The sequence below is a fragment of the Pomacea canaliculata genome, linkage group LG8 (assembly GCF_003073045.1).
Source record: "Pomacea canaliculata isolate SZHN2017 linkage group LG8, ASM307304v1, whole genome shotgun sequence".
NCBI classification, from domain to species: domain Eukaryota; kingdom Metazoa; phylum Mollusca; class Gastropoda; order Architaenioglossa; family Ampullariidae; genus Pomacea; species Pomacea canaliculata.
This window is the reverse complement of record NC_037597.1, coordinates 28,161,369-28,173,498: the sequence shown is the minus strand read 5'-3', so window position 1 is coordinate 28,173,498 and position 12,130 is coordinate 28,161,369. Positions and strand designations below refer to the sequence as shown.

Here is a 12,130-nt window from a genome sequence, read left to right as displayed (position 1 = left end):
CTCTGTGTGTGTGTCTCTGTGTCTGAGTCTGTCTCTGTGTGTGTCTCTCTGTTTGTCTGTGTGTGTGTCTGTGTGTTAGTCTCTGAGAGTGTGTGTATCTGTGTGTGTCTGTCTGTGTGTGTTAATAGTCCTCACAACGCCTACTTCAATCATTATGTGACATGCACATTGTGGAATGATGAACTGAGGCACATGGCAGACACGTGTGTGCTGTGACGTCAAGGCACGCTGGTGTAGCTGCTGCCATCACAGTGACGTCATGTCCTGTGACTGACTTCTCAACGTCGTGACGTCGCTAACTGTTGAGCTGAGCTGTAAAGTGGAAACATCACGTGTCTCGCACCTTGAGAAGACTCCTGGCAAGATGTCCGACAGTCAAACAAGACAAGATGGAGGTGAGGACACGCACATTCGCTGTCGTCTGCTTGTCGTCATGACGTCACCATGCTGTGATAGAAGCAGCTTTCAGTCAAAGTCTTTATAATCCTTCCCGACGTCCCGACGGAAATTCGTTTGTGAAGACAGTCCACATTGTGGATGACAGATTTGAGCCCATTCGTCACATCTGTGATCCCATCGAACCTCGGTGATGGGTGTGACGTACGACAGACTGTGACAGTCCTCTGGGGTACACTGCCCACATAAAGATCTCAGCCGACACCCGCTCTCACAGATACCCGTGTCAGATCTTTCCTCACATCATTGATGTTTGTCACCAGCACCAAGGAGACAGATCATCGGCAAGGTGACGTTTCCCACAAACAGCAGAACCCAGTCTGCACAAGACATGTCCGACCACAGAGATCAAAGTTCAGTCCTCTTGCTGTTCGTACACCCTCCACTCTTCTCTCCATCTAGCTTTTGTTGTCCAATGCTTCTTTGTCTGTTGAATGCACACCTTCCTCGCGATGCTCACCCGAGTTGATTGTCTACCTTCTGCTCCATTCACGCCCTCTGGTGGCGACACACGAGTCGATGGACACATCTGTAGTCGATGTGACGTGCTCACTGTTTCGCGATGCTTCCGTGGAATTCAAACCTCACATCAAACCACACCTCAGGCCCTACATGTCTCTTTGCTCTCCATCGCATTTGTCGTCTGCGCACTGCTGTCCGAGGTCAGCGGGTCACTGACCTCTGTCACTGTCATGGCTGCCACTGGTGTCTACTCACCGTCACGGTGCCAACTGCTCTTTGCACGCCATGCTTGTGTCCTACACACTTGCCAACACCGTGTCAGAGGTCAACTGACCACACACACCCGTACACAGAACAGTTGACCTAACCCGTATACAAGTAAATCGGACCATGCGCACCCGTATAAAGTACACCTGACGGTGCATGTCGTGTAAAGCTACCCTCTCAACTTGCTCCTCCGCCCTCGTTAATGACAACGGATTTCACCCAAAGTTGTTCCTCTCAGCTACGGGTGACATACCCCTTCACCTCGCTGCCACCCAACATTTGTGGTGGACGTTGGCGAGACAAGATCGAGACTCTCTGACCACCCATGGCAGCATGTACCCAGTGTATCTGACCAGACTCGTTGCTCACCTGGAGTCCTAACCCCACCCCACCCTCTCACAACAGCCTTGACCTTGCTCGACTGTCCCCGTCACGATGCACCTGAAATACCAGGTGTTTACCAGGTAAAAAAATATAAATCTGTCCGACAAAGACACCTCTAGCCTACCTGGCCATTCGTCCGTGTCTTATCACAGCTTACATGCACACCTGATACACCTGGCTGTTGGTCTCGCTACAACTTGTCGACCAGGTGTTACAGGTGTTTGTCCCCCGCCTCCCCTACACCACTCCCTCCCTTTCTCCCGCTGCTTCGTCTTCCTTATTGCAGGTGGCGCTGTGTACTCTAGTTCCGTGCCAAATGAGTTGCGTAAGTGATGTAAAAAAGACGATGACAGATGACTGATTGGCTAGACACTCTCATCACTGTCTCATATCTTGTCCCTGCGAGCAGCTCACCTGTCTAGAGCCGTTCTCACCTGTATTTCGCACCTTGTTCACGCTGACAGATGGCCCGGAGGTGTCATTTCCCCTTGTTCGTAATCTTTTTTCTTTTTCAATTGTCACACACGAAGTAGGTGCCCCTGTCATTCATTCAGTTTGACGCACGCAAGTGAAAACCACTTTGTCGGCGAGCGCAAACACCTGCCGACATTCGGGAGTCGAACTCAGAACGTTTGAGTCACAGGAACACGGGAGTTAGTGCCGGCTCGCACCCCAACTGTTCACATGTAGCAGCACCTGAAAATCCATGAAATATGCTGAGAGTCAGGTGGACAACCAGCCCTCAGTCAGATGATAAATCGAAATAACAGTCTATGACACGGAGGTGCAGACATCGTAGACTGGCTGCCGGACGACTAGCACCTCCACGTGACTTGCTGCTTCCTTGGACTCGTAAGACTTTCTCACAGTAGGTCTGACACCTTAGGGGGGGGGGGGAAGATGGAAGGATGGTATAGATACAGAAAGATGTTTTACTACAATTGTCATTGTTATCCCCACCCACCCCTCGCCTTATGTTCCAGCGAGCACGCGCCTAGGACAGGACTATCAGGTGTCCGGCACGAGGTTCTGTAGAAAGCCATCTTGGCCGTCGCCCCCAGCCTGAGTGAAGACATCCTCCAGGAGCAATAACTCGGAAGTGGTCAGCTGAGAAAGTAGGTCCTCCTCCATTCCCCCCTCTGCTGCTGCCACCTCCCCTCTTCCAACCCCCGGGCTGACGTCAGGAGTGTGTACGGAGCCCATGCTGACGTCAGAGTCCGAGGACAGGCTGCCTCGGCCGTCAGAACTTGGCGAGGTGATGACCCCAGTTTCCGGTAGCCCTGCCCCGGGGAAGGTCAGCTCCAGAAGCAAGCTGCGTCGGGTGCGAGTGACGTCAGGAGGATGTGCAGCCAGCACGCGGGAGGCGCTAGTGACGTCTGTGCTGAAGAAGCCGGCGGAGTCTGGCAGGCCGGGGGACACAGCAGTGGCGGGACTGGCGTGCTGGCTGCCGTGACCACTGTCCTCCCCAAGGTAGAGGTCTGCCAGATGGGGGCGCTGTGCGGGCAGCAGGTTGTTGTTGTTGTTGTCCTGCACTTGCAGAAAGTTCGAGCACGTGTCCTCCCGATACTGCTGCTGCTGCTGCTGCTGCTGGTAACTGTGGGAGTGTTTGGTTTCGCTCCCTGACCACATCTGCTGGCCAGTCCGTGCGTGTGCGTGGTCGTAGTTACGTCGGGTGACATCACAGGCCTGCAAGCGACTAGCAATGGCGCCGTGCTGACCTCTGGCAAAGGGAGTGGCCGGCCCTGACAGAGAAGAACTTGGGGGATTTGGGGAGCCCTCGGCAAGGTCTGGTGACCCTTCCCGTGGTTCCAGCTTGATGCGCGGCACACGCCCCGCCGCAGACGACACGGCGCACGTGCACGTGCTCAGGTGGGCCTTCAACGTCGCCTGCAGGTCAGCCTGGTCCTGTCGCAGCCGCCTCACCTCCTCCTGCAGCTGCTGGTTGCGGACGACGATACTCTCGTAGTTCTGTGAGGTGGGAACCATCACGTGATTAATCCAAATATAGATACATAGACACTTGAGTGGTGTGACGTGACATATGGGATAGATAGGCGCGAAAGGACGTTACATATAGTTGAACATATGAACAGTGTAGTGTTACATAGTGATACATTTGAATAGTGTGTTATGTAATAGTGTCTGTAACAGTGTGATGTCACATCAACAGACTGAAGAATCAAGGATGACAATCAAAAGACTGTTTCCTAATGCAACTCACCTGTGATTTGCTCAGTGTACCTGTAGAATGCTCATCTGACTGTCTGACTATGTCTGTCTGACTCACCTGTCTGTACTCAACTGGCTCGTCGGTAGAATGCTCACCTGATGGACTTATCCTATTGGACTCACCTGCGGTGTCCTCGTCTGTCGCATATGTAAAAATGCACACCTGATTCACCTGTATCATGCATGCCTGACTCACCTGTAATATATTCATCTGACTCATGCGCTTTTTACGCCGACATCTCTGGGCCGCCCGCCGATTCTGCTCACGTCTCCTTTCTTTCTTCTCTAGTTCAGCCGGGGTCAGCTATAATAAAATCATCATCATCATCATCATCATCATCATCATCATCATCATCATCCATCAATCATCAATCATCATCATCCCAGCTCAAAGCTTAGTTCAAAATGCAACAGGTGATATGCGATGCCTGAAGATGACATTGTCTCAACCCACAGTGTACCCGTGAGGTAACGAGCCCCCAGCCTCATTCTTACCTCCAGCGCCACCGGGTGGCGAACGTCAGCGCTGATCTCCCCTTCTCCGCGCGCATGGCGCTTGGCCATGATGGAGAGACGTAACTCTTGCTTTATTGCTGGAGTTATGTGCCCGTCCTCCAGGCCGAGCCTGTGTGGTGCACCCAGCGAGGTCAGGGAGGTGAGAGTCGTCACATCAGACATGTGTCGTCGACGTGTGGAGGAGTCCATGGAGGAATCTGGAAACATCAGGTGGGTAGGGCAATACCACGTGACGGCGTGACGGACAAACCACAACACAACGGACCCAGCGATGGCAGCTAAGTGCGGTCTCTACCACCTCACCCCAACAGTAATTAAAGTTTGAGGTCGACTAACTGACGTACATCAAGGTGTAAACTAATCAGCTCTGTTTAGTGTAACCACAGAACTAACACGAACAGGTGACGTCAGCTACAGTTGTAGCAACTTTCAAACTGGACGTGAAAACTTCAAACCTCACCCTGCGACACCTGACGGAGTAGAAGGAAGGCAATTCCTTCTGTACACAAGCATCGACCGTCTAACCCTGTACACAAAATAGGCCGAGCAGGTAAGACTCAGATCAGTGCGCGTGCCAGTCACATGACCAGGTTTATCTCTGATGACCTTTTGACAAGTCGCCAAAGTCTCGATATGAAGACAGGTGCCAGGTGCAGTGGTAAGCAAGACAGGGAGGCTTGTGGATCCCCCAAGAACTGTCTTCCAGATGGCACCAGACTACTTTACTTTCTACAAAATGGCCGCACCATGACGTCACGTCCCCACAAGACATCGCGCGAGACACGGCGAGAAGGTCAGGTTCAGTCGTCCTGAGACCCGACATCAATTAAAACGCGAACTTCATCAAAACTTGAAACAGTCTCCTGTTGGGTACATTTGCACACCGGGTACAGCAGGCTGCACTACAAGTACAGTGTAGTTCACATGTCTGTGAACATGGCGACAATACGCTGGCTGTCGTCCACAGTTGTAAATATTAAAGTCACGAGGGGTCGCACTAACGATGCTTTTCTATCATGAGAATGGTCGTTGTCTCGGTCATCGCTCATCTTGTCCTGAACTGAGTTCATGTGTCACAATGACTAACATGATAACCGCTTTAGCATTACGTGGCGACTCAAAATAACCCTGGATCGTCGCCAGCCCAGTCTGATAACTCCTACAGGTCCCGATATGATGTACCCAGGGTGGCTGCTGAGCTACACGATGTACCCAGGCTGGCGTTTCCAGAAATGCGTTTCCAGAAATATTCGCAGTATTTCCACCCCACGCTGCTCTTTAAGCGCCCATAGTTTGTTACCGAGTACAGGCAATAAAACACCTTGTTACAACACCTTGCTACAAGAATACCTACAGTAATAACTGTAACAACACCCTGACACAATACAGACCTAATAACTGTGATAACTAATAAGTAATAACTGTAACAACACCTTGCTACAATAATACCTACAGTAATACCTGTAACAACACCTGACACAACCTGACAGCGGAGCCTGTAAGTGGCTGTACCTACAAGAGACGGCAGGTATGCAGGTGTACATCATGAGAGACAGCTGCAGCTAACTAATCATGCGACACGCAGGTAACCTGACTCCCGTCAACTTAAAATGACCTGCACTCGTGCACTTCTACCCCCTGACCCACCCACAGCCACCCCACCCACCACACACAACAATATCTCCTTCTCTCATTTACCTGCGACAAGCCACTACACGTGTCACGTGACTAGCACTCATCGTACTCCGAGCAGTTGCAGTTGCTGCCTCCTGTCTGTCCTTCACTCTCTCTCTCTCAGCCCGCCAGGTGAAAGATAGGAAGACTGCAGTCGCCACTGAACCTGCAGGCAGCAACCCCGGGTGTGCACAGATACAGGTGTCATCGCCGACCTGTTTCCTCCCGTTAGTCTTTACAACAACGGTAAACAGTCACTAGCGCCGAGGTCACAGACTCATCTCTTCACACATCCATGTTAACCTGCGCACGAAGTTTTTCCACCCTTCAAAAGTCTCTATTTGTTAAATTTATTCTCAACAAGTTAATAGTTGGGATGAAGGGTCAACGGTGTACTGACGAGCTGAACTCTGACCTCAGATTGTCTCATCCCCCTTCACACGGTACATCAATACCTCCATCTACAGCTGTTACTAACTGAATAAATAACAACGCATCTCATTCTTAGCCATCATTATATCACGTGATATGATTTAGTTGTGATTATATCACGTGATATGATTTAGTTGTGATTATATCACGTGATATGATTTAGTTGTGATTATATCACGTGATATGATTTAGCTGTTATTGTATCACGTGTAGGGTTAGTTGTTACGTGTATCATATCACGTGTAGGGTTAGCCATCATTATATCACGAGATATGATTTAGCTGTTATTGTATCACGTGTAGGGTTAGCCCAGTCCTGACAGGAGTCCCCCATAACACGTCACACTAACTGCCCGTTGGAATAACTAACAAGTCTGAGCTAATCTCGTCCATCATTAACACAAACGAGAGAGAAATTCGTGTCGGAGGAAGGTGCCGGACCCCAAACCATGAAGCGGCCACAAGCCCCGACCTTGCGCACACCTCCCCCTCCCACCTCACCTCTGCCCTCCTCTGTGTCCGTTCCCACGAGAGGTCGAAGGTCACGATCATTAGGTCGCGACGCCGATCCCGCTGTTCAGCTTTCAAAGAGCGAAGCGGCTCGGATATCCACCCACAAACCCGGATACCCGCCACTGTCTTGTGATATCTGATGGCGCTGAGAGTCCGCTAGTCGGGTGCACCGGGTGCAAGTTGTGTGGTGTGCAGGTGATCCATCGCATGTACGACACGGAAGCGCTCCCGGCACTCGGTGCGCAGTTCTCCACTGACCTCGCGTGACCCCGGGGCTGGCACTCACAGTCTGCCAGGGAACGGCACCGGCACCTCTCGCCCTCTCACCCCCTTCCGGGGTCGTCGCCGTGAGTTGTCTGCCCTCCCGTGCGCGCACATCCGCGTTGACGCCGCGCTCGGGTTCAGCCGGTGCGAAGTGCGGAGCCTCTATGGCCACGAACTTTCACCTCTAACCCCCTCCAGCCACTGCCACCACTCCTGCCACTCGACAGGCGCACGGAGCGTGGCGGCTACCTGCTGACAGACCTTTACAGTGAGGACTGCTCACCCTGCCGACTATCCCCCACCCTCATCCGACTATTCCCCCCCACCCCTACCAGTATCACTTTCTGCGACGCATGCGCACTGCACTGCGATGTGTTTGTGTATTGACGAGCAAACAGCTTAGCTGATGCTTTGATGGAATGTGCCACAGCGCAGAGGCTGAAGGGAGCGGGTTCGGTGCCAACATTGCTCGTACGGGGTTGTTTTTCTTTTATTTATCTTTTTATTTTTTTTTTCTTTGGTAAACATGCTTTCTCTTTTTATTTTGTTCCGGGAAGTTTGTGCGTGTGTGCGCGCGGTTGTGGGGTTAGGTTACGAATTTAGCGGGGCTTTAATGTTGAGGAGTATGGGGAGAAAAAAGCGATGAGGGTAGGTGTGCTAAGCTGGTCACATGACAACACGTCACTCACTACACCACTGTCACTATGGCGACTGTACGGCAGCACCACAGCAACCTGATTGGTGGAAGTAAGACACGTGACCTACTTCCCCCAAGCGGCTGGTAAATCTGAGGTTTCTTGAGCCTCGTGCGGTCTGTCAGATAATTAATTATTCCTGCGACGTGTGGTCACAGCCAGGTGTTAATTACCTGTGTTAAATGTCACTCATCACTGCCATGTATTAACTCTGAACACTGCACCCTGTCATGTACCCGTTACTTTGGCAACTTTTATTACTGTGACTGTGACGCCAGATAAAACAGTTACATAACTTGGTGAGATGTTGGTAAGATGTTAGCGAGCTGTTGGTGGGGTGTTGGTGGGGTGTTAGTGGGGTGTTGGTGGGGTGCTAGTGAGGTGTTGGTGGGGTGTTGGTGGGGTGTTGGTGGGGTGCTAGTGGGGTGTTAAAACCACGTGGCACGCCGACAGTTTCTTTTTTCTTCCTTTTGTGAAACCGCGAACTTGAATTACCGGACTGCCTGCACACGATTTTTTCCAGTTAGCTACCAAAACGAGGCAGATGTATACAAAGCTTCCGGTTTAGTCATATTCGTTGTTACGGCTCGCCGAGACTTACAGCGGAGAACGTGGCAAGAGGCTAAGCGTTGGTCTCGGCAGACAGACAGCAGACGACAGACCTCCACACGTCCCTGGTGAAAGTGTGTTGGGGTGGGTACGCATCTCATCCAGTTCACTATCTTTTCTTCCAAAACTCTGACGGGGGTTCAACACGTCTTAAATGTGTGTGTATGGGGTGGGGGGTCGTCTTTCTCACTGAGCCCACACGACACTGTGGTGTCACTGGATGTCGGCTGTAGTCCCCCAACTTCCCTCATCTCTCCTTTCCCCTCCTGGGTTTCCCGTCACTCTCTGCCTGAGTGCAGGTCGTGCGCACATAGCCTCATGTTCAGCGCCTGTGTGCTGGCGCCCCGCCAACCCGCTGTCGGCAAACTCGCGCTGGATGCTGTGGTGACCCCCCGCACCACTTCTCTCGTGCATCTGGTGAGACTCCCAACATGGGGCGGCTCCCCTCCCCTCCCCCCCCCCCGTCACCGACTTCGTCACGTGATAGCCTGGGGTCAAGCAAAGTATTAGACCCAAGACCCGCTCCGGCTGATTTGTAACAGGGGGTGGGGGAGGATGGAATGGGCTGGCGGGGGGTTACATTGTGCGACATGACACCTTCAACGTGGAAATAATGTTTAATATTTACAACTCCAGTGTCTGTCCCTCCCAACGAGCAGGTCAAGCACCTCCCAGCCACTCATTACATCCCTGTGAGCGCGCTCCCTGCTACTAAGAGTGCTCTCCCCATGCTTCGCCTCCTCCCATGACGTCATTCACCCACGGTTTTCACGTGCACGTTCTCGCACTTTCCCACAGTGCAGTTGCAGAAAAAAACAGCATAGCCACTACCCACACCTCTTACACGTCAGTCTCGCTCGAGTGACTTTGCGTCACGCGACGTGAACCGACTGCCCTTCCCCCACCCGCTCACTCATCAACAGCAGCGGCCGTGGAGTGGCTCAGCGGGGCGTGCAGTTCCAGTACAATGCACGCGCTCGGGCGTCATTAACAACCGGCGGCAGACGTGTGCTGCTGAAACAACTGCTCATCTCACTTACCGCTCGGGATGAGAGCGGATGAATAAAGCCGAGAGAACAACAAAGTGGCGAGGGCACACTCGCTGCCTTCCCCTCTCATGACTTGCCGTAAATATTGTTGCGGCATGCGGCGCCGACTCGCCGCGCGGCAGGAGAAGTGACGAGCACTTGTTGGCAGGCGACGCAGCACGTTGACGCGCGTCATTGTCGACGCTGACGTGAAGGCCAAGGCCGACGTTTCATCGCTGCCACCCTCCCCTCCCCCTCCCCCTCCCCACTGCTGCTGTGCACCGAGCAGTTGCAGGCCAAGTGCAGCCTCCATCGACCTGCTTCCGGCAACGCAAGGAGATCAAGTGGCCCCGCGACTGTTTGAACTAAACTCTTTCACCACTGAACTGCATCGACTGGGAGGGACGGTGGGGGGGGGGAGAGAGGGGAGGGAGGAGAGGGGGAGAGCTTGTCTGACAAAAGATAATGACGAGGGAGACCGAACTACGCCGCTGTCTCCCAGTTATCAGACACGTTGCTAGGCAGTCTCACGACTAGTGCCGTTGTTCCTGCTGCTGATGGTGAGAAGGATGTCATGTAAGGAGGGCACACTGCCTGGAGGTCAGAGGTCACAGATTGCTACACACTGACATGCACGCTCGCTCACAGGGAGAGTCAGACAACAAAAATAAAGAGAGAGCAGGGCGGCGAGCATCGCCTGGCAGCCATCACGTAGACTACTGGGGCCGCGGGTAGCGAGGCATTATGTAGGTCACACTCGGAAAGAGCACGCGTACTTACCTGGCAGTGCGCATGACCTAGATTTACTCCGCAGGCCAGTAACCGCCAGGCAGGCTGCTGACGACGGGCGTGAACGGTCGTGGCCGTGCGTGGTTGTTGTTGTCCCGCTCCTGATGTCGGTGGAAGTCTGGCTCCGGGGGGATGTCAGGGCGGCGAGGACGTGTCCGTGTCCGAGGCTGGTGTCGGGCCGCACGAGGCGAGACTGTTTGTAAACAACATCAGCTGGTCGCCGTCGACCGTGAAGTTGTCGCCGCGCGGCGTCGCTCGTCGTCGTCGTCTGTCGCTACAGGTCGGCGCGTGCCGGGCGCGTGAAGTACACTCCGCCGCTCAGCCAACCAGCGAGGCCGTGGCAAGCAGCCAATCACAAGGCTCGTGCCCTGTCCATCACGGGCGCGCGGGGAGGAGACATGGCGCTGGTTTGTTGTTGGCTGCTTGAGCGACACGCGCGCCCAGCTGCACCACGTGGTCCGTGTTTGTCTCTTTGTGAGCAACAGTAGGAGCGGCGGTAAACAATGCGACTGTTGCACTACAGGTGGCGGTACAAACACACGGAGACACTAGTTGCCGCCGACGCCATCTTGACGCGCGTGAGGCCAGACTTGGGATCCGCGATAGCGCACACACAGCGCCAGTGTCCGCAGGTCGGTGGTTCGCCATCCGTGACTAGACGGCCAGTCTCCTCGGCTCCTGTATTGTGTGTCGCTACAACAACGAGTTGTGTGTTGCTATGACAGTGCCAGGCTCTTGGTACTACAACACTTATTTGTAATACAATAATAATAACTGCAGTGTTTGTTTGTCCGCCTTTTCCTTCTCAAAGATTATTTTAAAGTAGGAATATGCTTGTTTTTCATCGTTTTTCATCTTATCTCTTTTTCTTCTTCCTTCCCCTTTTTTAACAACAACAACAACAACAACCACACAGAGAACAATGTAACCATAACTACAAGTTACAAACCTTCGCCCTCAACAATTATACCAGACAACCGAAACATTCAAACGCCTCCGCAAAATTAAAATAATGACCAAAAACATAACAGTTCTAAAATGATACACAAGCTGACAAACACTACAATATATAGCGAATGATCATAAAGTATTTAAACTGAGCACCAAAATCATAAGCAATATTTAAACGTTAAACAATTTTTGTTTCTTGTCGGGTACAATCGAAACTTTCCCAACTGCCATTCTACAACGCTCCGGCTGCTACACTAGAGATGATATAACGGACACTAAAGACAAAGAAAGCTAAGTGGAATGTGCATTTATCAATAAGCAAAAAAGAATATTTAAATAACTTATTTTCATTGGAACAGGCCACGAAATAATAATTTTAAAAAATGTATTCCATGAAATAAAAAAGATATTGATTGCGAGATTGTCTCGCGCAGCGTGTATTCACAGCGAACTCAGTGTGTGAGCTCAGGAAGTGGATGCTCATCGAATTCATTATTAAAGTAAATAGTTTGCTCGTACATGTTCGTGAGGTCCGGATCGCCGCCATGTTGAGAACAGGGGCAGTAACTGCTGCCGCGCGCCCTGACGACGAGGTCAGTGTTTGAGGTCAGCAGGGAGCAGTAGGGCCTGTAGGGCTCATTGTGGGTTTGAACTCAACCAGACAGAATCCACAGTCCATCGCCAAGGTAGTGTAGGGGCGGTGGGACATGGCGAGAGCAGTTGTCTATTTTATTTATGTCCGATGGACGTGTGGTATTCCACTGGTGCGATCAACACCCCGCTGTGGCCACAACTGCCGAGAAAACAATATGTTTACTTATCCTGCTGCTAACAGTCTCCCCATGTCCACCATCTACCCTCA

The 12,130-nt window shown here is 52.2% G+C and overlaps 1 protein-coding gene across 3 annotated transcripts; it reads right to left on the bottom strand.

Annotated features, from left to right (window-relative positions):
• LOC112570785 (activating transcription factor 3-like) lies at positions 1-10,973 on the bottom strand. 3 transcript variants are annotated; one of them, XM_025249409.1, is made up of 4 exons: positions 10,309-10,973; positions 4,294-4,511; positions 3,995-4,102; positions 1-3,537 (listed from the first exon to the last, which is right to left on the bottom strand). In XM_025249409.1, the coding sequence occupies exons 2-4, from the start codon at positions 4,501-4,503 to the stop codon at positions 2,578-2,580; spliced, it is 1,278 nt and encodes a 425-aa protein (XP_025105194.1). In that variant the 5' UTR covers positions 4,504-4,511; positions 10,309-10,973; the 3' UTR covers positions 1-2,577. The 3 variants fall into 3 exon arrangements, with proteins under 3 accessions (XP_025105194.1, XP_025105195.1, XP_025105193.1); XM_025249410.1 differs by lacking the exon at positions 10,309-10,973 and adding an exon at positions 6,013-10,291; XM_025249408.1 differs by lacking the exon at positions 10,309-10,973 and having other exon boundaries at positions 4,294-5,935.
• Positions 10,974-12,130: the final 1,157 nt, after the last annotated feature.